Source organism: Pithys albifrons, chromosome 8 (genome assembly GCF_047495875.1).
Source record: "Pithys albifrons albifrons isolate INPA30051 chromosome 8, PitAlb_v1, whole genome shotgun sequence".
In the NCBI taxonomy this organism is placed as follows: Eukaryota; Metazoa; Chordata; class Aves; order Passeriformes; family Thamnophilidae; genus Pithys; species Pithys albifrons.
Window position 1 is genome coordinate 21,176,315 of NC_092465.1, and position 24,080 is coordinate 21,200,394.

Genomic DNA, 24,080 nt, shown 5'->3' on the forward strand with positions numbered 1-24,080 from the left:
AACTACAGTACCCGGCGGGCCACGGGGACGGCGGCGGCGGCGCAGCGCAGCCCCTGCTCCTGCCTGCGTGTGCGGAGCGCGGCGCGGCGGTGGGGGAAGCGCGGGCAGCGCGGCGCGGCGGGAGGCCTCGGTTTGCGTCCCTGGGGAGCCAAGGAGCGAGGGGCCGCTCGGGCCTTTCCCGCTGCGCTTCACCTCTCGCCGGGCAGGGCGGGGCTTTGAGGGAAACCCGGCGCGGGCCCGGGCCCTGCGGGGCTGGTCGACCCTCCGACAGCGAGCTGGAGCGCGGGAGGAGGGCGAGCCTGGAGCGGGGCCGGAGGGCGATCCCGGAGCGGGGCAGGAGGGCGGTCCCGCCCCGCCGGCCGGGAATGTGCCCGCAGGCCGCCCCCGGCCGAGCCCGGGCCGCCCCCCGCGCCCCCGGCCCGCACAACGTGTGCCGCCTCCTCGCCCGCAGGGCCCACGGCTTCTATGCCAGGGATGCCGGTGTCGCCCTCAGGAAGAACCTCGGACTCCTCAGAAAGATTATGTGTCAGGTAACAGCGGAGCGTTTCGGCGCTGGCCGGATCCCTGCGGGACTGGCGTTCAGTCGGGGTCTGTGTCCGTCCCCAGCCCGGCTGTTTGACAAGTCCCTGGTCACGCTGGAGAGCAAGTCTTGGGAGAAAAAAATCTGAAGTTTCACTAAAGAGAGTTAGAAATGGTTAAGTTTACTTCAGACATAGAAATGTAGAGAGGATTACACTGTGCAAAAACTTCAGAAGCACCTGTAAATCTAATGTGTTAGAAATAACCTTTTATGAGATTTTATATAACTTTATTTCACTAAGATTACTTCATATTTAATACCAATATTAAATTTGTAGTGCTTCAGAGAGCATCAATGTTAAATCTGACAGGAGTTCTCACAAACACGTAAGATAATCAGCAGAGATCTTCAGGTAAACATAGCCCTAACAAGTCAGTGAAATTGATGGTACAGAAAAAATAGGAATGAAACCAATTCCAAACTAAAGTGAAGTATTTTTTAAATCAAAACGATTATTGCTGCCATGCAGTAGTTGATAAAAATACATTGGAAAGGGAAGGGTATTGGCAGTTATGTTATATTGAAAATACTCTTACTGGAAGTCAGCTGAAGTGTGTGCATTTATAATAGATCAATGGGCATGCAAGGTTTATTGAAATAAAAATAAGTACATCTGATATATACATTTTTTGTAAGACTGGAACCTTTGTTAATGGTATAGAGCTTCTGATACCGCTAATACGTGCAAGAAATTTTTATGTAAGCATTTTATTCCATTAACATTTCAGGCGCTTTTTGCAAATAACCATAACCACATTTTTCTACCTCTCCCACCAAACCCCACCAGAAAAATGGAATTAGATGTTCAGTAACTCAAATTAATTACATATAAAAGAATTCTGTGCATATTTAAACTCTGGGAGTTTAGTCCTTGATTTCAAAAGTCCCCAGGAAAGTTTAGTTGCCAGTTTTATTGCAGTAAGTTGATTCTTCGCTCTTTCCATCCATTATAGGTAATAAAAAATATTTTAATTTAGTTTTAAAAAAGACAAATTTTCGTTAAGAAAGGTCTTTTAGTTTGGTTTAAAAATCTCCAAGATTCTCTTTTTTGTATTCAGTGGTCAAGTTTCAATTAATGTAAGTTGTTAAGCTGCAGGTGCCAAGTAAAATATTTTCCAGAAGCAAAGTTTTTATAAAAGCCATTAATATTACAACTCCTGTGTTTCAGGAAAGTACTAAATTCAAGAATGTTTGGTCAACTCATTCCGCATCTCCTATTGCATATGAAAGAGGAAGAATTTACATGGACAATTACCAGTGCTGTATTAGCAGGTAATACATTTTCAATTATAAGGTACCCTGACTTACAGTTTTGAGACTGCGATTCTGTGTTAGACATATTGCTAACTTTACTCATTGAAATAGCTGCTGTGAATTGAGTGGAATTCACCTCGGAACAAAAAATCACCAGGTGCATAAATAGCTGTTAATTATATTTAGATGCCATTGTATTCCAATGTGATGCTTTGGTAAAAGAAAGTCTGATCTTAACTGATGCTGTATTAACTTCAGCTTTCAGAGTACTTGAATAGGCGTGGAAGATTAGCAGCATTTTATGATCTGGCACTGAAAAGCCAAGTGAACAGTAGTTCTCTAATCTGGTAACTAGCAATGTGCTAAAGAGTGTGTCACAAAATCAGCCTATGCAACCAGCCTGGTACTATGTGAATTCTGTATGAAATAAGTAAATTATTGTTCATGCGAACACACAGCATGCAGAGTGTGTGCTGGGTTTTGCTAATGTATTTTGCAGATCAGTTCCCTGATCTAACGTGCTTTCCTGTTCCATCATCAGTGGCAGAGGCACACGATAGGAGACAGCACACAGCAGGGCAGAGAACAGGAACTGTGCACCAGCCCTTGTCCTTGCTCGTCCCTCCTGTGAGGGCAGTCGCATGGACTTGGAGAACTGCATTGCTGAGGAGGTTGTGATCAGAGCAGTTTTGAGACAGTGTCATATGATATACAGAAGACAAATTACTCTGTCAGTGTAAACCACTGAGAGGTAATTAAATTAATCTATCACTTACAGCTGAGGTCTAAATCTGCTTGTATTCCTACATTGTCCAAATGCTTTCAGTACTGGGTTAACCTGTCTAACATCTTTCAGGTTTGTCTTTGTCTCATCCTCTCCCAGAGGAGAAAACTGTGCACAGGACAAAGCTTTTGTTTTAGTTAGTAGAGTTTTTTTAAAAATATCTGAATATGAAGCCACACCTTTATTTTATGAAAGGCAGCATTGGAAGAACTTGAGGGGAATGTTCCAGGATCATAATCAGTCCCTGAAATACACTTTCTTTTCAATGTATATCACTGAAGTAAGAATGTTACTATTAAGTTTGTTACTAAAAAACACAACAACAAACATAAAAAACATGTTACTATGAAGAATGTTACTATTGTTACTATGAAGAATGTTACTATGAAGAATGTTACTATTAAGTTTGTTACTAAGAAACCCAACCAACCAACCTAAAAAACCAAAATAAACAGAACTCCCTACTCCAGAACTCAAAACTGCAACATATACAGAAGGTTAGCTTTTAAATATTACATTTTATTAACTATTGTGTATTAGGCCTTATTTTGTGAGCAGTTTCAGTTTTATTTAAAGAACAAAAATAAGGTATTTAAATTTCTACCTGCCTAAGGAGAGGGCAGGAATTATAAAACTGTATGAAATGACTTGATAGAATGTGGTCTATAAAAATAGACTAATGATTATCAATCATTTTCCTCTTAGCATTGCACAATCACCAAGAATACTTTATCAAAAGTCAAAGTGTGCTAAGTCAGAAAAAATAGAAGATGCTTTGTTATTGGAATGCCCACTGGTAAGATTACTCTTTACTAGAGCATTGTTGTGCAAAATGCTAAATTAATATATTTTGGGGAAACATTTAGAATAGAGCACTCTTTCCCTGCAAAGTACTTTCTCAATGGTTTTTTTGAGTTAGGTGCCTTTATGCTTATGCAACAAACTCTTAATTCCTTACAAAATAGATTCTGTTTATATTTTTCTTTATTTTTTTAATAGCAAGGACCATAGCTAGGACTTTTAGTTTTCATCAGATCTGTTGACATTAACAAAAACAAAAAGCAGATATACTGAAGGCCCATTGAAGCAATTTGCCCCAAAACTGTTCTGTTTCTAATATATTACATAATTTCTCTCTGCCACCAAGAGTTTTTCTCCCATCCAGTGTCCACAGAGCTTAGAAATATTAGCCCCATCCTGGAGGAGCATGAAGATAAAGCAGTGTAAATACCATTCTTAGCAGTTACAGTTGAGTTACTACTGAATGTCTTATTTTACAATCCTTAAACAATTTTCAAGACTGGTATCAATTACATCAATAGGCAGTTATACTTGATTTTTTTCAAGGCAAGGAACTTTTAAAAGGTTTCTTTTCTAGAAAAGGTAACTGTCTCACAAGAAGTGTGACAACAGATTATTTATGTGATAGATGATTAATTGGCATGGATTTATATGACAGATGACTAATAGGCATGGACATGATCTTAGAGATAGTGATGCCATTAGCAGGCTGCTTTCCTCCTTTAGTTTTTGAGGGCTGTATATTAAGTTTTGTGTTCTTCTGACTGTCAAAATGTCATGTATCCTCCTGCTACAAACATTTATCTAATAACCTTTTCTTCTGTAGGGGGAAATGCTACCAAGTCCGTCAGATTATAAATCTTCCCTGATAGTCTTGACCGTGCAGAACTGGCTTCTGCGTCTCTCTGCTGATAGTGGAGAAGTACTGGAAAAAGTGTACCTTGCTGGTTCCTGTTGCAAATCCTTCAGGTATTAAACAACAACTAGGCTTTATATAATTGACAGTCATTAGTACTATAGTGGAGAAGGGGAATCATGTTTATGTTAGTATTACCCTGTGACTGACTACAGGTTTGTTAGTCTAGAGCATTACCTGGAATGCTGCTCCTGCATGCTCTTACCTGTAGGGGAATTTCATCAGCTTAAGTATGATGGTCTTAAATTTGGTATCAAGTTCCACAAAACCTAGGCTATTATTTGCTTTTCTCTGACAACTTTACAGCCTTTAATATTGTGATGGCAACATACCAGGAGAGGACCTCTAAGAGCTGTAAAACAAACCTCAACAAACATACAAAAATACATTTGAAGTTTGACCTGTTTTGAACTTGCAAACATTCTTCTCTAGGGGGTAGCCATTTTACTCTTTTAAAGCAGAGCAGTTACTGCTTGTGGTAAACTGCTGCTTTTATCACTTCCCAGAAGAAATTATTTCCTTTAGGCTGAAGGGTAAGAAAGCAGTGATTGTGAAAGGAAGGAGAAGAATTAATATGGTGGATGTTAGCGCTTTCCAAATTTTTCTCTCAGTTCTGTATGAAATAACCCATTCCTAGTTCCATGAGTTTTGCATTATTGCAAAGAGCAGACATCTTGAGCACATCCTCTGAATCAAATACTGATGTTTGCCTGGGCACAGGTTATAGTCTGGTTATAGTCAATTATATTTTGTGTGAAACAATATATTTACTAATAAATGGGCTTTAAGTGATTAAGATAGACCTTTCTTGTCACGAATAGGTATCTGTGCTGGGATACTCCTCAAGAGGTAATGGTTGCAAAGACAGTTCAGAATAAGCTCCCTGCAGCAGCACGGCAGGTAAGTTTGTTGAAAAACTCATTTTTACATCCATTAAAAAGAGTTTCCAAGTACAAAGATGGAGACATTATCATTTGTTATTGGGGTAGATCAAGGTGTCCTACCATTTATAACTATATTCAGTATTGTTCCTTTCCAGGCAGGAATCCAACAGTCTGTATTGTTTTATCTTGCTGTATTCCAAGTTTTACCTCTTTCATTCATTGGAATGCTAGAAATAAACAAAAAGGTAACTTAATTTCTCTATTAAAGTTGATCTGTACTGTTGTTCTGTGACAGTTCTAGTTTAGGCACTTGTTTCAGAATTTCAGAAGTCATACAGCTTGTAAAACCAACTGAAACATTAATTAGCAGTAGTGTTCTTGTGCCTGATAGAGGCAATGGGGAAAGATTCTTAATTCTAATGACCAGAAGAGGAAATACAAATGCATTCTGTCATTGGGTTACTCTTTGACATGTAGAAGCACTTTAACCTTTACTTAGAGCAACCATAAGAATTAGTGCATCCTAAAGTAGATGTCACCTCCTTAAAGAAAGATATATGTGCCTCTGACCCACTCCTAGTAATAGACTGAATTCAGTGTGCAGTTACAAATTTTTCAAACTTCCATTATCACAAATATGTCTTGCTTTATCAGTCAAGTGCAAAGATCACTGATAGTGTTAAGATAGATGTAGGAGTCTTACAGCTTTTGGGTTTCTTTATTTTTTTAACTGTTTTAAAGCCTGTTTAAGCTGGTTTAATTGCTTCTTCACATAGTGAGTTAGATTAAAGAAATGAAGACCACATTTCCAAGCATATCTAGTAAAAAAATTACGAACGTCACATGGAGTTATTCATTAAATGTTAAGAATTAGTTTGTGGGGTTTTCTCAGTGATGTGTTAAGCAGTGGCACAAATGAATACTGCATAATTAAAAGCTTTTCATGTCTGTGTCTAATTTGGATTCAGAGAGGATCCTGTACTCTGTGACAGCTGGATAATGTAGTTTTAGTACAGGTGTACACTGTCACAGAGCCATGATTAGACTAGTATTTTACCCTGGTGATAAAGAAAGAACAGAAGATCTGAAATCGGGATTTCAGGACTTTTAGATTGAGTTGCTAGTTTTGCTAACATTCCTGTGGCATGCTGCATAATATAATCTATTCATGTATGATAGTAAAAGGGTAACATGGTATGAAGATATACTGAGAATTGATTAGAGAAAGAATCTGCTTGCAGAGTATGACTAATCTAACCTCAGGTGCTATAGCAGTGCAAAGTATTACAGGAACTCAGCAGAACAGATGAGTTACAGAAAACTTCATGAACTTAAACACTAATCATAGGGTTTGGTCAGAATAAAAAATTAAAGTGACTGCAAAATGAAGGACATTATGTCGCTTTTGGTGTTGTCTTAATTATTTCTTCTGTAATACAATATGTTTTGCTTGCTTTTATTCCAGATATTTGGTAACAGTGTGACAGATGTTGCTGCTTCTAATGGAATCTTGATTGTGATGTATAGCATGGGTCTGGTCAGACTCTATAACTTCAAGGCCATTTTGGAACAGGTAATGAAATACAAAATTTTTCATACAGTCCATGCTATGATGGGACAACAAATCATAAATATTCATGTAATGCTGCATAAGTACATGAGGAATGTGTCAAAGGATTGAGTTCCTGCCTAAATCTATTTACAGCCAGAAGATGCAAATGGATACACTGTCAGAAAATGCTACCTGCACCAGCTACAGATGGCAAAACATAAGAGATACAGAGTCCGACAGGCACTTCAGAGGCATTACTTAAATATTAGCTCAAATGTGCTCCTCTTTACACACCTAGTCTGTAGTTTTAGATGATTGTTAAGGCCAGAAACTGGTGGGCATGGAAGATTGATCTCAAACAGAACTGCAGTAAGACTTTTGAGTTTATATCCTTCCAATCAAAAATCAAACATTAATTCAAAAGTAAGACCTCAAGCAGTATCTAACAAGATGAAGAATGCAGTAGTAATAGAGCAGTAAAACAAAACAGTAAGTAAATATGCATCAGTAAAGCTAAATTTTTTTGTGTCATTTTAGTTCATGGAACAGCCATTTGATTTGGGACAAGAATTCAACTGGAATGGTCAGGTGGGAGTTGTAGGAAAGTATCCGTTTGGTCTTCCATGTAACATTAAAATAACAGGTAATTATGATCTTTGTATTATCTTGGCCGGTGGCTTTTATGAATTATTTATTATTTATTTCACACCAAGAAAATTGGAATTACTATGCTCATATTGTGCTCTGACTGTATTTTTGGATTTACATTATAATAAAAATATGTTTTATCTTACTTGTAATTGGAATAATAATTGAATGGAACGTAACCTAGGAAACTATTACAGCAACTAAGCTATCTGAAAAACCTCATAATCAATGTATGAAATGGAAACCTCTTCCTCATTTCTGAAACACAACTGCTTTTGGCAAAGAGGAGGGGCTGGGAGAGCTGTCAGTAGCACCCAGAAACAGCATATGGTATGTATGCAAAAATGTGAAAGCTTTTAATCTAACTTGTAGAGGAAATTCAAGGAGACTGAATACAATTTGTATGACTTGCATTTTGATAATTGTAGGTTGTCAGAAATGTGCCAGTTTCAATAAAATTAATTCCTGAGAAGAGAACAAATTATTAAAAACAATTCTTATGCCTCAAATCATTAACTTACAAATGTTCTGCTTTATGTAATAATTTCTCTGGAACCAAACAGTGATTTCTGTTGGTGCATTGGAGATTAGAATTTGGTGCTAAGAATCTTAATAAATTTCTAAAGCTTGAGACTTTCTTTGAAACTTCTTTTTTTACTTTAAAAGTGCATTCTCACAAGTCCAGAATTGAGGCACTTCCAAAAAAAAAAAAAAGCTGGTTTCATGAATATCAAATAATGCTTGCTTTTATTGAGGGCTTTCAGTTAAAATGCATTGTTTTATCAAAAACTGCTATAATCAATGTCTCAGTATCTGCAAAGGGAAATTTTTCCTCATTTTTCTGCCTGTGTCAGTCTGTGAAACCACCATTTTATGTTAGGGGCCCTGTGAAAAACATGCTTATAGATAAATGTAGTTTTTAGTTTTGAGATTTAAAAGCAGTGTACTGGAAAAACATTTTTGATCTTGAATCTTATTCAAGAATTTGTGGTTAGGAAGTTTTGAACTCATGACACACGTTTGCCATGGTTGCTCTTTGCAAATAGTTGCATTCCTGTGGGTTTTGAGTTGTTTTCTTCTAAGAATGAGATGGCAAAATGCTTTCAGTGAGCAAGATCTTACAGTCTTGTTCCAGAGTTCAGGCTTGTATTTACTGTATCTTAACTGTGTGCAGTTTTCTTTAGTACTCATCTCCCTACAGAAATTGCTAGAAGGGTTGCCCATTGTTACAGTTCTGTTTTGATGGTGTGAGGTACCCAAAAGGACATGTATGGGCTACTATGTTCTTATCACTTCATTTACAAGTGTTAAGTGCTGAGGAACTTGATTTTGGTCACTGTGGAAGGAATGGAAAAGCACCTGTAAATCTTCATTATGTAACTATCTAAAGGTCCAGAAGTTAAAACTGTAGTTTGATGTATTGTTGGAGGATACAGTGATTCCATGAAAAAGCAAGGAGGAAGATACTTTGTAGTTTTTGTTTTGTTTTGTTTTTTTGTTGTTTTTTTTTTAGAGCAGATACTTATTAGTGCTGCCAGAAAACAACTTTACAACTTTTAGATGAGTCTGGAGGGTTTTAAGGAAGTGAACCAAGAAGCTCAACTGGATTGAAAACTGGCAAGACTTTGGGAAAGAACTTGCAAATAATAAAACAGGAGGTGTTAAGCAACAAAAGCAAGTGACACACAGCAGGAAAGTGGGAGTTGAGGCAGCAGAGTCAAATTATCACAGTGGTTTAGGTGGCTATGATCTTGCAAATCTTCGCCAAATGAACATAAACAGAAAGGCATATTTTATCAGCAGCCTGTAGTGCTCATGACTGATATGCTATTTAACTGTAACATACATATACATACTTAATTGCATTATTTAGTCCAGCTACCAGAATTTTTGAGGAAAATTGCTACATGCTTTATTTAGAAAGTTGGTCAGATAAAATGTTAACAAATTTTCTTAATTCATTTTTCATGTAGGTCCTCAGCTTATGCTTCTATCTTTAACAGTCTCTACATTTTCAGCAGATGCCTGAGTTTTTTATAACTTCTTGTACAGAATCTCTCATTTCTTATATGTTAGTCCAAAAGACAACTGGAAGACAGTCACTTTTCAGCTTAGGAAGGACATAATTTCCATAGTGAACTAATTGTGTTCAGTTTAAATGTTGGAAATATCAACAGAGAAAGAAGAGAGAGATCGCTCTGTGAACAGTATCTGATCTCATGTGACATCTTAGCACCACTGGCTAAGCACCACTGGGTAATTATCTAGACTTAGCAGGATAAGAACAAGTCAAAATTTGGATAAGACCTTTGGGACACAAGAGTCCAAATAAGAACCTTGTTCTCCTCACACTAATTCCATTTGAGTTTTTATATTCTGCCAGTTTAAATGCCCCTTGTGCAGATTCTCTCCACATTTTGTTAATTTTTCCCCCAGCTTTTCTCTGTACTGTTAGAGCTGGTCTTCAGTCTAAAATTGATTCAGTTATAGCAACTATAGAAATTGCTTTAATTTAGCTGGTTGGAAGAAGTTGTAAGGTTCTGTACAGTCCATTTCATTCAAAGATGCTTCACTTATTTTAGTAAACAGAAGAGTTGTAAGAATGGCATATTACATCTCTGTAATTTATCCCAACTGAACTGAAAGGAAAACTAGAAAACTCCTGCAATTAATTACAAAAATGTGCATATTTTTATTGATTTTTATGAACTCAGCTACAGATTGCGTTCATTGTGGTCCACACTATTTTGTTGTATTACACAGAAGGAGAAAGAATATTCAGATTCTGTGTTTAATTTTGTTATTTGAGAGTGCTGCTTGCTGTTTCCAGCTATTTATCACTCTTTTCCCCAAGAGAATAATGACCCTTTTCATATAGTCTTTGGATCTGTTCATGTGTACATCCTTTCTCAATCAGATGAGCCGGATTAATTTTAATTATTTGCTGTGTCTTTGCCTGTTGAGCTCATTTGGAATGAAGTAAGTCAAAGGTACTAGAAGAGAGTTCAGCATCAGGCTCTGAGAAGGCAGAAACCGTGCGCAGGGAGCTGCAGATGTGTGCGTGGATGCTCGGGGAGGGAGCAGAGCTGGTGCTGGGAAAAAGGTCACAGTCACTGTATTTCCACCAGTCTTCAAAGTTCTGAACAATTAGTAGCTTTACTGGAATTTAGAATTGTAAGGATCAATGGAATTATGGTTGTTCTGCTACTAATGGTGTTAACATTACCAAATATTTGCAGATACCCCACCTTTGCTATTTGAAGCATCTTCTCTGGAGAATGCATTTCAAATTGGAGGTTACCCTTGGCATTATATCATCACACCTAACAAGAAAAAACATAAAGGAGTCTTCCATATTTGTTCTCTGAAAGACAATGCTTTGGTAATATATTCAGATAGCAGCTTCTCTGAAATTAATGTGTATCATGTTTGTCTTCATCTCTTATCCTGAGTAGCATTTGAGGTAATAATACTCATATTTTCTAGTGTGGTGCTTTCGCAGGGATCAACCGACAGTATCAAATGAGCTGTCCCATGGAGTCATGTGTAAAATGTTTTCTTCTGAGTTAGTACTGCTTTTCTTATTTCCTTCATTCCACTGTAATAGTGGCACTGTCAGGTCTACACAGCACTGTATTCATGACTGAAAAGTAAGGCTCATTCCCTGATTCTTCGCATGGTAACATCTTAATGCACTTCTGACGCATCAGCCTACCAAATACTGACTAAAGAATTTTAAGTTTTAAGAAATTGCAGAATAAGTTTCCTTAATGATTGTAGTTTATCTTTGATTTGTACCTTCCCTCTCTCCCCAGAAAGATTTCGTTGCTCAGTTTAATCCCTCTCTATCCCTAGGAAGATTTTATTAAGCAGTTTAATCTATTCCTAATTATTTTTATGTACTATACATCATATATTCTTTCATGTGAACTCCCTATCTCAGCTTTTATTTTGAATCTGGAGTTGACCTGCAGATCATTCTGTAATACAAGCAGCTTCTAGGCCTGTTCAGAGTTCTTGAATAAATAAGTTTCATCTGTAAATGTCCTTATCTCTTTTGCTAGCCTGATCAAATCAATGATTCCCCTCCTGTGACTTATTTTCAAAACTTGTTTCATGACTGTAGTTGAAGATCAATTTTAATTAAAATGAACTTGTATGAGCCTTTCTCATCTATTTTTTATGTGGGTTCATTTATTTGAAAATTTGAATGAGCAATGTCAGCTAAATTTAACAACAAAAAGCCACTGCCAATATCCCAAGTTTTTGACCAGCTTGCATCTGATTGCTAAAATCACAAGCTATCCCAGGCTTACATGCTCCACAAATAATTTGCACAGAGGTTTGAAGCTCAAGTCAAACTTCATGCTAATGTTCTTCTCATGTCTTGGCACATCCCATATCTTGGATACTCAAATTGCAGGAATTGTTGAAGTGTTTGCAGAGCGTAGACTAAAGCTTCATTTTGCTTAGTTTCAGGAGAGATGGGACTATATCTAGCTAAGGTACAAGGTCATTGTTTATTGCATATTAAAAATGTTGAAACTGTTCCACGGAATATCTTGAGAATTGAAACTGAATTGTACTATTATTGTTGTTATTATTATTGTTCCACTGCCATCTTTTCTGATCATGTTTAGGAGCAGTACTTAAAAACTTTCAGAGGTATATAGTGAGGAGCTCAGGGTTTCCTCTTCAGTTAGGTCTGTGAGACTTTCAAAATACTAATATTCTAAGCTTTCCTTTTCTTCTTCAGGCAAAAAATGGCATACAGGATATGAAATGCTGTTCACTTGAACCTGACTGGATATATTTCCATCCAGATATGTCAGGCAGAATAATCCACGTGGGACCAAATTTGATAAAGTATGAGCCTATTTTTTCAAATCTTACTTTCATCAGAGCAGAAGTTACATAACTGCATAAATTCAGTAGTTTGATAATTTGCAGACCCAAATGCTCATCAAACTATATAAACTGTAAAATTTATTAATTTGTCAGAATCAGAACTTGTGGTAGAAACATTGCAGATTTTTATGTGGTAAATGTCGGCACTGGAGGCCGCAGCCTGGATTTTTGTATGAAAAATGTTCAAGAACATTCAAGATGTTCAAGAACGTTCAAATGTTTAAGAAATGTTAAAGTTTCATTGATAAATATAAATTACAATAGTAATTCATTTCCATTTCACTTATTTCTGATGTTTTAATGTACCTGATTTTAAAAAAATTATATACAAGTGTTGTAGTAGGCACATTAGAATACATGACTGACTTTTTAATTTCTGTTTCCTTTGTAGAGTCTTGAAGCTTAAGGAAGTTAAAAATCATACAGATCAAATGGAGATTGCAGAAGATTTTACGATTGTAGCTAACAGAGAAAACTGTGTGAGTTTAGTGTCTGAGATCACAATGTACAATTTTGAGCAATACACAGAGGTTTTGCATAGATGAGTAACCACCGTGTTTTATGGGCTTCATTCAAGATTTATGGAAAGACATTCTGTGTCTTTATTGGACTTTAAGCTGTAGGAAAAAAATACTGAAAACAGTAACACATTCAGGATAGATTTCTGAAACCTCCAGTCTTTTCTTTAGTTTTCAGCTTTCTTTATGGTGTGCAATATCACATGTATCATGGATATAAAACATACTTAAAAGATGGTGACAGATTTCCTTCAAATGAAGGTGCCACTGAGTGATAATGGTGTGCTCAGGTAAGTTTATCATTCAAATGCTAGAAGTGTTTCAAGTCTCTCATAACTTAGGGGTAAGTGTTAATAAGACAACAAAGACAATACACTGCCTCCCAAAATCTGTTTCTTTTCCTGGCCATGCACACCTGTCCCTCTCCTGTAACAGGTTTGGCATTCATCTGACCCTTAGTGAGCCAGATCAGTGCACTAAAATAATAGACTAGGTGAGTGTTTTTCTGCGTGCTTGGTGAGCTGAACTGGAGCAGAACAGAATCAGTGGATCAGAAGAGTGCAGGAAGGTAGAATCAAATGGTAAGGAGATGACCTAAAGTTACTGGTAGGTGCTCTTAAATCACCTCAGTTGTATCATGAAGTCTTCTGTGATACAAAATCACTAAGACAATCTATCGTCATAAAAGAGCACACTTGTGAAATAAAAATTTTTGATGGTGCCTGGAACTGTCACTTTGCTTCAGTGGACAAGGTTATGTCTTATCTAAAAGCAAGTTTTTATAGTTTGAGTGCTGTAAAATGCCTGGAAATCAGCGATACTAATTTTTGAAGCTTTTGCAGGAGAAAGGTTTGTGTATTAAAAATCTACACAAACTCAGGAATAAGTCTTCCACTGAATTCATGAACTGAAAGCTAGGTCATCTACTGACTTGCCTTTCTGCTTTTTCAGGGTTTGTTTAGATAATTTCTATTACAGTAAGAACAAAGAAATATGAGTTTAAATCCTGTTTGTGCTGTGCCTATTCCTTTTGACTTCTATTACAACACTGATAACCCAGTTTTGAACCTTTCTTGTGTTAATGATGCCCAGTGAAGGAGCTGTGGTGGTTTAAAGTGCTACTGACCCTGTTTTCTGCAAGTAAAATTTTGAGAAACAAATTGGTGACTTAGCTGTGTCAATTGTCATTCCAGTATCTCAGTTCCAGTCACTTCTCTTCTAAAAATTATGGTAGCTGAGAACCTTTGCCACTTCTGCAGGACTGAGAACCTCTGAATATTAGGAAATATCAGTAATACTTAAAATAACGGAGTTCATAAAAGAAGACACTAGGGCTATGCATAGCTAATGAGTGAAACAAGGTCAGAGAGATTAAAACAGGGTCAAAAAGCAAAATATATGAAATTGTCAAACAGATCAAAACTAAAATGCTCCGAAGCCTCAAGACACTTCTTTCTGTTTGTCCAAAGGTGAACAACACTGTTACAGTAACAGCTTCTGGTCGAGTGGTGAAAAAGCGTTTTAACTTGCTGGATGATGACCCAGAACAAGAGGTAAGTGATGCAGTGAGTAAGACCACTTCATGGATTGTATCAGATGCTTAGCTAGCCAGAAGTCACTCTTGTTTCAGGTGCAGTGGGTAACCAGTCGCTGTGTATATCTTTGAGTTCTTTGTTCCTCTTCTCTGCCTGTCTTTGTCTTCTTAACTTCTAATGGCTTCAAATGCTCTCTGTCATCTTTTCTCCTTACTTGACATTTGAGCTTTGGATTTTCTCATTCTTGTAAAAACTGATCTTATGCCCCACAATATCATCATAAGTCCATACGACTTCAGTGGTACAGAAAGGAGATACTAATGTGACAAACCATTACTCTTTTCTCCATTCAAATATCTCCTTTAAGCATTTCTTATAAAGCATTTTATGAAATGAAAGAAACTTCTTTTTTCCCCTCTGCTTTAGCTTCCTTTTGTCTTTGATGTAGTATCTCTAAACTTGATTTTTCTCTCCTAGTTACTTTGAGTAGATTGCAAGAAAAGGTATTTAGCACTTTAAGTAACTGCTTCTTGAGAATGAAACCATCCCATGCCTTGGTGCTGATTTTTCAAGAGGTTATGAAGAATATTTTTTACCTCTCTATGTAGAGCTGGAGCTGTAATTGACATAAACACAACTGTTGAAATGCATCAATTTCTAGCAACCATTTCTTTTTTGCTGAGAAATAAATTTTACTATGGTAAATATACAGCACAGTCCAATATAACCCTTAAGGGTCTGCAATTCATTTCTATCCACTTTTTCTTTTAACCATAGTAAAAATAGTCTGCCCACTATTTTTTCCCCTGTTATTACACTCTACCTGTGATTCCAGTAGATGTTTTTACATTATGGAAGACAAAGACTAGCTTGAATTTAAAGAGTATGTCACAGTGAAATAAAGGCAATTAAGTTAGTTCACAATCTTTACAATTTGGTCTCAGTTTTTCACTGGCATGTACTCTGTGGAGCAACAGAGAGGTCTGAACAGAACAGACAGGTATTCATGTGAATGGAATTACCCTGATATCCTCTCAAAACCAGTGGAGGTTTTAAGCTATGCTGCCTGTAACATGTCTGCTTCAACAGCTTAAATATATTTCTTCTGCCACTTTGGAAGTACTTGTTTTCTACTTCCTGTATATCATATATAAAATACATCTACTTGCACATTAGGATTTTTCAGAATATCACTTTCTTTTCTCCTGCTTAAGCAATTTCAGTGAAATACACTGGACAACTCATGTTGGAAAAGATGCCTGCTGGGTATCAGGCTCCCAAAATTTTATTTATCTGACCAGAAGACTTAAGAACTAGAATTTTTCCAATTCTGCTTTCACCTGAAAGAAAAAAGAACTATCCAATTTAGGTAAAAGAGAATGTGAATTTATGTTTGATTTCTAAACTTGAGGTTTTGTTTTTCCCAAGACATTCAAAATTGTGGATTATGAAGATGAATTGGATTTACTGTCCACCGTGGCAGTTACTCAGATAGGAGCTGATGGAAGAGCTCACCTTGACTTTCATTGTAATGAACATGGGATTCTACTTAAGAGTATTCCATTACGGGAGTCCTGGGATGTGGTGAGGAAAATTCCTGTCTTTTGTTCACAGTCTTTTCCCCATACTCATTTACCTACCATTTTTGTTCAGATTTGAAGCAGATATATAATCAGTTTTCGCAATGAGATTTGTATAAAATAATAATCAGAAACTCTAAAATTTTAAGTATTCCATCAGACAGTAGTTCATTTACCTGAAAATCTCCATTATTTGAAATTACAAATTTTTTTTGTGGTGGTGGTTGATGTGTTTGGGTTTTTTTATTTGAGGGAAACATTGTCCTTAGGTATTTCGGAAGTATTTATCAACTTAAATCCTTACCTTATGACTAGTTTCATCAGATTAACTTTACAACTTGTAAATTACTTCACTAGCTTAACTTGAACTACTCATGCATAGAATTAAGCATGGACTTGCCTGTGTGTATATTTGGAGAGATGGAATGGGCTGTTCATACAGTCCAAGTTCAGGTGGACATCCAGCTTTGATGGTCCGAAATACCTGGCACGTTTGCACCTCTTATCATTGACTGCATAGGACACTTGGGATCTTAAATGCATGAAATTGCAGTAGATGCCTTAAACAGCTGTGTGAGAAACCTCTCAAAGTTTTTAAATTCTGTCTTTATCTGGAAGGGCAATCTCTGTACCCATGCAAAATTCTTTTTTGATCATAGAGGTCACCAATGTTAAGTATTTTTTGTTTCTCATGGAAAGTGATATGGTTATTAGCAAGCTGTGGAAATAGTAACTAAAATCTGATTTTTTTTTTCTCATTTCAGACTTACAGTCATGAAGTTTACTTTGACAAAGACCTTGTATTACATATAGAACAGAAGCCTAACAGGAGATTCAGTTGTTATGTTTACCAAATGGTCTGTGATAGTGCAAAAGAGGATTAATGTTCAAGCCATGAAAAAATGAAGTGTTTTGTAAAAAAGGAGGGAGAACTTTTGAATATATTTAAACCATAAACAACAACTACAGCAGCTTCAATTTGGATGTTATTTAAGGACTCCATACATAGGGAATAGTCAACTACTGTTTTTCTGATTTAATCTTAACATTTTGTACTACTACAGGAGCTTTTGGGTTTTTTTCCCTTTGTAACACTGTACACTTGCCTGTAGTCCATAATGGCTTTTCATGTATTCAGCAGTTCCTCATTAATGCTAGATGCAGCTTTTATTGCTTCTCTTCGGCAATAGGATTGAAATACTGGACATCAAGGAGAAAGATTTGGACTTACTGATTATCTGCCATCTGCTGTGATCTGTCTTACGTAGTTTTACCTATGCAACTCTAATATAGACTGTCAATTAAACAAAGTATGTAAAATTGTTTAGGATAAATTTTATATGTAGTATGAAAATTGCAGTGTTACCTTTAAACAACTTAGGCAAAATCCTTCTCTTGGTTTTGTGCAAAAAATAAAATCATGCAGGTTTTCTGGTGGTGTATGTGTTGATTTAAAGAGAAATATTAATAAATTATGTATTTTACTGTCTTTTTAATATATCTTTTAATATATTTTTACATATATATATATATATATATATATATATACATATATAGGTATATGTTACACCAAGCAATTTCCTGTTCTCCCTATGTCAAGAGTCAGGAGTTGTTCAGTCTGAGCCAAAACTCCCAGCTGCTCACCCTGGATCCCTCCATGCATCCTGTCTGATACAGGAGTGCCATGTGGTATATTCAGAATCTGCAGAATGTCAACTTTCATTTTAAAGTAAAAACCGCCCACAACAAAACACAGGCTCTAGACCTCATGGTGATAGCGTGTTTCCAAATTCAAGCCAAAGGTGCTCTCAGGAGAGAAGCTTTTGGAGGAGATGACCAGCATCTAATTTCACCACTACCACCCTCATCGTGAGCGTGGTAGTTCTAAACTCAAGTACTCCTTTTACTCCAAGATTTTCTAATTAACTATGGATCATTCTAGATGATGCAATAGTGAAGAACTTTGGAAAAATGATAAAAATTTTCTTTTGTGAGTTTTTAGGAAAAGTGTATTGTATGGCCAGGCTTCACAAACAGAGATTTGGGCAGGGCTCTCCCCACGTGGGTGTGCCCTTCCAGCCTGCGCAGTGGATGTTTTAGGTGAGGCACAGCCTGTGCAGAACTGGCCCCACTCTTTAACTCCTCAGGTCCATCTGCCACAGCTGAGCGAGCTTGGACGGTGACATTGAAGTCCTTGGGACTGTCACAGCCCCTGGTACTGACTGGGGCTGACCCTGCTGAGCATCTGAGATCTGACGAGATGGGATGGCAGGGAGCCATTGAACTGCCAGGGGATGGTCCGTAGTGAGACTCGAACTCACAACCTTGGGATTCAGAGTCCAGAGTGCTCTCCTTTACACCACGGGACTGCCTTAGGAAAAGTGTATTGCAGAAGAATAAATGAACTACAATAGTGGAAAGGAAAAACAACACAAAAAGGACATTTAGGAAGATAATGAAACAGCAATAGAAATAAAAGGCAGCAGCAACACCAAACTTCCACCCTACCTTCCGTAAGTTTTCACTTTGTGTCCAGGAAAGAACACCTGTCCAGTACCTGCTATTTTATAAGTAACTACATAAGTAATATATGAACATAAAAATGAATAGGAATCTGTAAGGCAGAAAACCCAACTCTTAAGCAGACAAGATATATTTTATGCTTATTTCTGTTTTGGTTATTGGAGCAGTTCCTCCCAGAGAAAGACATTTAAACTTCATTGTTTGTTAAACATTGCAAGTACTGCTCATGAGGAATCAGCTCTAGCTTTCAGGAGTTCACTATACTTCCCAGTGGCTTATTTTCAAGTCATTTTGAAGTGATATTCTGCTAAATCTATACATGTAACATTAGTATCCGTTTTCTTTCTAAATGCAGCAATTTGTAATGACCAATAGGCAGCCCAGACTCTGACGAAGATTATGGTGTCTCATGTAAAATGTGCACTGTGTTGCTGCACTACAGACAGTGGCAGGTGTTCCATCCAGGAAGGTCACACACAGACATTTTCATTCAGAAACAGGAGAGTTTTCTATTTACTTTAAAACACCTTGAAAGCTATTTGAGAATAGCGAATCCCCAATGATTATCCCCGAACACTTCTGCCTTCACACCCTACTTACTAATGGGCTGGAACACACACAAGAAGCAGAATCAAGCTGTCAGTTGCCTTCCGTACCTATGCAGAGACCCAGAAAATTCTAAAAATTAACTTCTGTTTAAATGGGAGGAAAATCCTGACCACAAACCAGTAGTTTTTACACATATAAATAACTGTATCTAAACCAAATACAAATACTTGCATGCTTGGTGGCAGCCCTCCTGAGTCAATTGCTTTTACTTCAAGTTAAATTTTTAAACTCATCCACCAGAAAAAAAACTTTACTTTGCCAGAAGTGTTTGTATGTAAGTATTTTTTGGTCACTGCTACTGGCAGGAGTGTACTATTGTGCAGTGTCAAATTGATATTTTAATTTGAATTAATGCGTTAGATCTGACTTGTAGACCTAGAGTTTGATGTCCATTTATGATAAATTTAGAGCACTTACGTTTCTCTTTTCATAATGTAAATTAGGTACTTGGAAATCTCTTACACCATCTGAATAATTCAGTATGCTAAAGAGTAACTGTAAAGTGAAGAAGTTCTGAGGATGTGGAAACCCATGTGGTTTGCATTACAGAGGAAAAAGTATTCTTGTGCACATGCCCAGCATAATTATCTGCAAGCACCAAAGTGTGACATTAGTACAAGAAAAGAGAGGAAAAAAGACTTGGAAAAAAACAGAAGTAACTTTTCCAAATGTAGTTTATGTCCCATTTTTAAATTCAGAAATTAAGATGAATAAAATAGAGAAGACAAAAATTTTCTTCTCATAGGCAGTAGCTGTATGATCAGGAAACCCATTTACTGATAGTTTTTTGTTTTATATAAGTTGGACTAAGGAACCCTTGGCATGAAATTATAAGTTTCTGTACTTCTGTGTATTTCAGGGGGTGCTTGGCACTCATGCCATGGCTTCCAAAGTCTGCAGATAGAGCCTCAATTATTTCAAATGCAGTCTCAAATGCATACTTTAAAAGATCAAAGCTGAAAATTTCATGCTTCCATTATTTTCACTAGCACTAGATGCTCAAGGAAAAAGAGATTATATACACATACAGAGAGACATGTAAATATATATGTGAAGGGTTAGTAAGGACTCTCAAATGCGTATTTCAAACATAGAGTTGAAGGCATCTTACTCACTGTTGCCAGCATTACCAATTAGGTAATTTCATCCAAACTTTCTGCATTTTCAGTGTGGAAAATTTTTCTTTATTCTTTGTTTGTTTGTTTGTTTGTTTGTTTGTTTCTGGATATGTCTAATTACTTTAACAGCATGGTTTCTTGCTCATTTGATTCTCATTTTGGTTTATATTGTTGTTCAGAAAAATACCATTTATATTACTTAAGAATAACTAAAGACTGCCAAAAACTCACCAGCAATTTTTTTTTCCTTATGGAACTGTAACCACTATCCCACACAATGGAACAGCTAATAAAAAATTCATTTGCTTCCCAGTTATGATAAAGGTTAATAGGAATACTTGTTAGAAAGTACATGTGCATAGGGTGGCACATTGGCTGAGTGTTTTCTCAAAGAGCAGTTGTGAGGAGCTGCTGAGAGCTGCTCAAAGCAAGGTCTCTGGGCACTCTGCCTGCAAATGGCAAAAGGTTGGTCTAGTGAGTAAAAAGGTCATGGACTTGTGAATTCATGTTTGATTTCACGTAGAGTTGTTCTATACAAGCTTTCTGCTGTTGTCAGAATGAACAAAACCTGAATAATAAGAACAAAAAAGGGGAGGAAGTAGTAAAAATGTGGTTTTCTAAGGCTGAACCACGAAAGAATATATGGAACAGCAACTGAGTTCTTTCCTAACTGCCAAGTATTGCTACAGCCCTGAGTACAAAACCCCTAAAGAGCTTTTTTTTTTTATGGAAAGTGTGTGAATTGACCTGGTATGTATGTAGTAATGCCTCACCAATAATAATTGCATTAATCAACGTGAATTGCAGGTGTATCTGACACACGGACTGAACAGGTTTGAGTACTAAAAGAAAGAAACAAGTATTCCAGTCTTTAAATCAATGCTAGAGATATTTAAGGGAACTTTTTTTTTTCAGCTATTTCACAATCTTAAATTTTCAGAGGATCACTTGAAGCTCTCTGGTTGCCAGACTTGGCATTTATGCAGTTGTAACTTTAGTGTTTATTTCCGCTTTACTGAAGTTACAAAATGATGACCAAAATAAGCTTCAGGAGCTCCAAAAGAATTTCATGTCAATGCATTCTAATGTTTATGGATTGAATAAATTTAAAGTAGTGAAAGTGATTGCTTTGGCTAATAAAAGATTAACATGAACTGCAAAAATACATTGGGTTTCTTTTTTTTTTTTAATAAAAGAAACCAGGTATCCTAGCAGATTGAAGAGTTACAACTATGCAAGTGTTGAGAATTGCTTGGTACAGTTTAATAACTCATTTAGTAAACTGGGATTACAAATGTCTATTGCTGGCTGTGTGAAGAAGAAAATTGGGATCTTGGGAATATTATATTTTTAGGGAAGAGTAAGTGCACATTGTTCTCAGAAAGAGAAAAAGAAAGCAGGGAAGGATAAACTAAAATTCACAGAGTGGGTAAAGAGCTCTGGCTCAACTGAGATGCTGCAGGAGAAGCAATGTGTTCCACATGACAGGACTGCTGGCTCTCCAGACAGTCCCCAGTAAGAGCTGCTTGCCAGTAGACAGAAAGGAAAACTATTCTGTTACTGTGTTTACTTGAATGCTCCATATTTAGACTCATACACTGGCAGTTCTCCTGATTATATCTGCAGTGAGTCTCTCAATTTTGGGTATGTAAAATGTGTGTTGCCTGCCTCTAACATGCAACTTGCAGCATGGTCACAGCGTTTCCATGCTCTGGGGCATTGCAGATCCATGAAACTCCTGAATGTTTATGGATTGAAGAGCAACAAAGAGTTTCATGACACAGCTAACAATGACTGGCCTGTAACCAGTACACAATTTTAGAGAAAAGCTGCACTATGGGCTTTATTTTATCTCAGCCAAAGCTCTCTCCAGGGTGGAAAAGAAGTGAAAATTATTTTTAGGAAGAGTTGTGTCCCATAGTTACAATTTTTTCAAAGACAAATCAGTGATGCCCTCAATAACAAAGGCCACATGGTTCTGTGGCTTAGGCGTGAAACTCGGTACAAAAAAAAGCATCTTCTATTCAAACACTAATTATTTAAACTCCTTTGCCAGTATTATCCTGGTAAGATAACTTCTCCAGGGGTATTTCTAAAGCTTCCACAAGTCAGTTAAATTAGCTGTCAGAACAAACCTGACTGGACTATCTCAGCACTTTTGTTTGTTTACAAGACGAACAGCCATCAGGCTTCTGAAAAACTCATCCAAATGCTCTAAGGAATACTGCAACCTGTTCTAAGACCTAGATCTTCAGTGGCTTGTCCAGCATGGAAAACTAGAGATAAAACTGTAGCTGGTAAAAGAGACTGTAACCTCACTGTACAGCTCTCACAAGTCAGTTAGCGGTCACTGGAATCTAGAAATACTTCCTGTACTAAAAAAGTTGCATCAGAAGCACAAAATAATGATCTGTGGTGATATGGTGTGTTGCTTAGACAAGCATTTGTGTACATTTATGTCTAGGCTGCTGCTCTCAAAATATATGAATGGTAAGAGCAATAACGACAGAAGTTCCCAAGTACTGCAGGCACAATACAGGCAGGAATCCATTGTTTCCTCTTCAAAATAATCTGTGAATCTTTGCTTTGTAGGTCTTATTTTGTCTGTCTGCTTTGTAGGTTATTCCGGGTCTGAAGTCACAGTTCCCCTCTCTCTGACGATGCAGCCACACCAACAGTGAAGAAATGTCTAAGTGCATTGCACATTTACATGGGGAGTGGGAGCTCAGCCTGGTGCAGCTGCCTGCTGAGGGCTGTTAACCATTCCTGTGGACAGGCTCTACAGCAGTAGAACCTATTCCTTCTCAGAGCCTCTACTCTTTTCCAGAATTCTCTTCTTTCCCAGAGCCTCCATCTCCTAAAACCAATGATTTTTTCCCAGTACATTACCAACTCTGTCAAGTGTGTGCTCCCTCTTAGAAGTTCTACTGGGACATAACCTAATATGCACACTGTAGCTGTGCTAAGGATTGCTTCTGATTCTAGACCAACCTGACATTTGCATCAGGTGGACAAGAAGAAATGGAAGAATAGGAAACAAGGAGAAACACAAGCAGCAGCTGCTAATTGTGCTGCCTGAAAACTCCTCTGCATTACAGGTGTTCCATAAAGAATATTTCACGCGGTCTAACAATTTATTTTGCCATTTGTTCTGGTTTGGTTTATGTAGCAGTATGTAACAATCTATAAGCTTTCGCTTACATGTTTTGTAAAAGAATTTATTCATGGTCAATTGGCTAAACTGGGCCTCATTTTTCAGTTCAATAAAATTTTGTATTTGCTCTTGGTTCTTGCTGCTTAACAGGGTAAACTGGTTTGAGCTGTGGGAATTCATTAAGGTTTTCTGAGGGATAGTGTTAGGCATAAGTAAAATCCACTTGAGTAGAAGGATCCTGTTTGGGACTGTTGGGGTACTGGATGTAATGGAAGCTTGTTGAAATCAGTGGGAACTGGAAGCATTTTGCAATTGGGAGATTTAGGTTCACAGAAAGTATACTATAATACTTATGACAGTTTCTAGGCTTTACAGAAACAACAGTAATTTTATTAGACCATCCCATATAACTGTAAAGAATGGACACATTTTGGGGCCTCTGAATCCTTTTTTTTGAAATTTTATGTAATATTTTTGTGATTCCTTGCATGGAACTGGCAAGTACCATAAAAGTGATGCTTTGCAATCTGTAACATTTCAACATCAATCTGAAAGTTTTACAATGCTCTTTAAGTAAATACTAATTCTTAAAAAATAACAAAGATTATTTGATTGTTTAAAAGACAATGAGTAAAGGATTTCAGATAAGTAGAGAAAAATACCCCAAAACTGATCATATATAAACACTAGTCTGTTTGACCCATGTGATTTTTTTT

At 37.0% G+C, this 24,080-nt stretch overlaps 1 protein-coding gene across 2 annotated transcripts; it reads left to right on the forward strand.

Moving 5' to 3' along the window:
• Positions 1-27: 27 nt before the first annotated feature.
• DCAF17 (DDB1 and CUL4 associated factor 17) lies at positions 28-17,449 on the forward strand. Of its 2 annotated transcripts, XM_071562541.1 has the most exons (14): positions 41-530; positions 1,749-1,852; positions 3,324-3,414; positions 4,246-4,388; positions 5,157-5,235; positions 5,375-5,464; positions 6,685-6,792; positions 7,309-7,414; positions 10,659-10,801; positions 12,176-12,285; positions 12,719-12,806; positions 14,315-14,398; positions 15,809-15,964; positions 16,725-17,449. In XM_071562541.1, the coding sequence occupies exons 1-14, from the start codon at positions 366-368 to the stop codon at positions 16,842-16,844; spliced, it is 1,587 nt and encodes a 528-aa protein (XP_071418642.1). In that variant the 5' UTR covers positions 41-365; the 3' UTR covers positions 16,845-17,449. The 2 variants fall into 2 exon arrangements, with proteins under 2 accessions (XP_071418644.1, XP_071418642.1); XM_071562543.1 differs by lacking the exon at positions 16,725-17,449 and having other exon boundaries at positions 28-530; positions 12,719-12,804; positions 15,809-15,897.
• Positions 17,450-24,080: the final 6,631 nt, after the last annotated feature.

Coding starts and splice junctions, on each gene's coding strand:
- DCAF17 (XM_071562541.1), top strand. CDS start 366: ATGTGCCCGCAGGCCGCCCCCGGCCGAGCCCGGGCCGCCCCCCGCGCC. Junction 5,236..5,374: donor TCCCTGCAGCAGCACGGCAG/GTAAGTTTGTTG, acceptor GTTCCTTTCCAG/GCAGGAATCCAACAGTCTGT. Junction 6,793..7,308: donor TCAAGGCCATTTTGGAACAG/GTAATGAAATAC, acceptor GTGTCATTTTAG/TTCATGGAACAGCCATTTGA.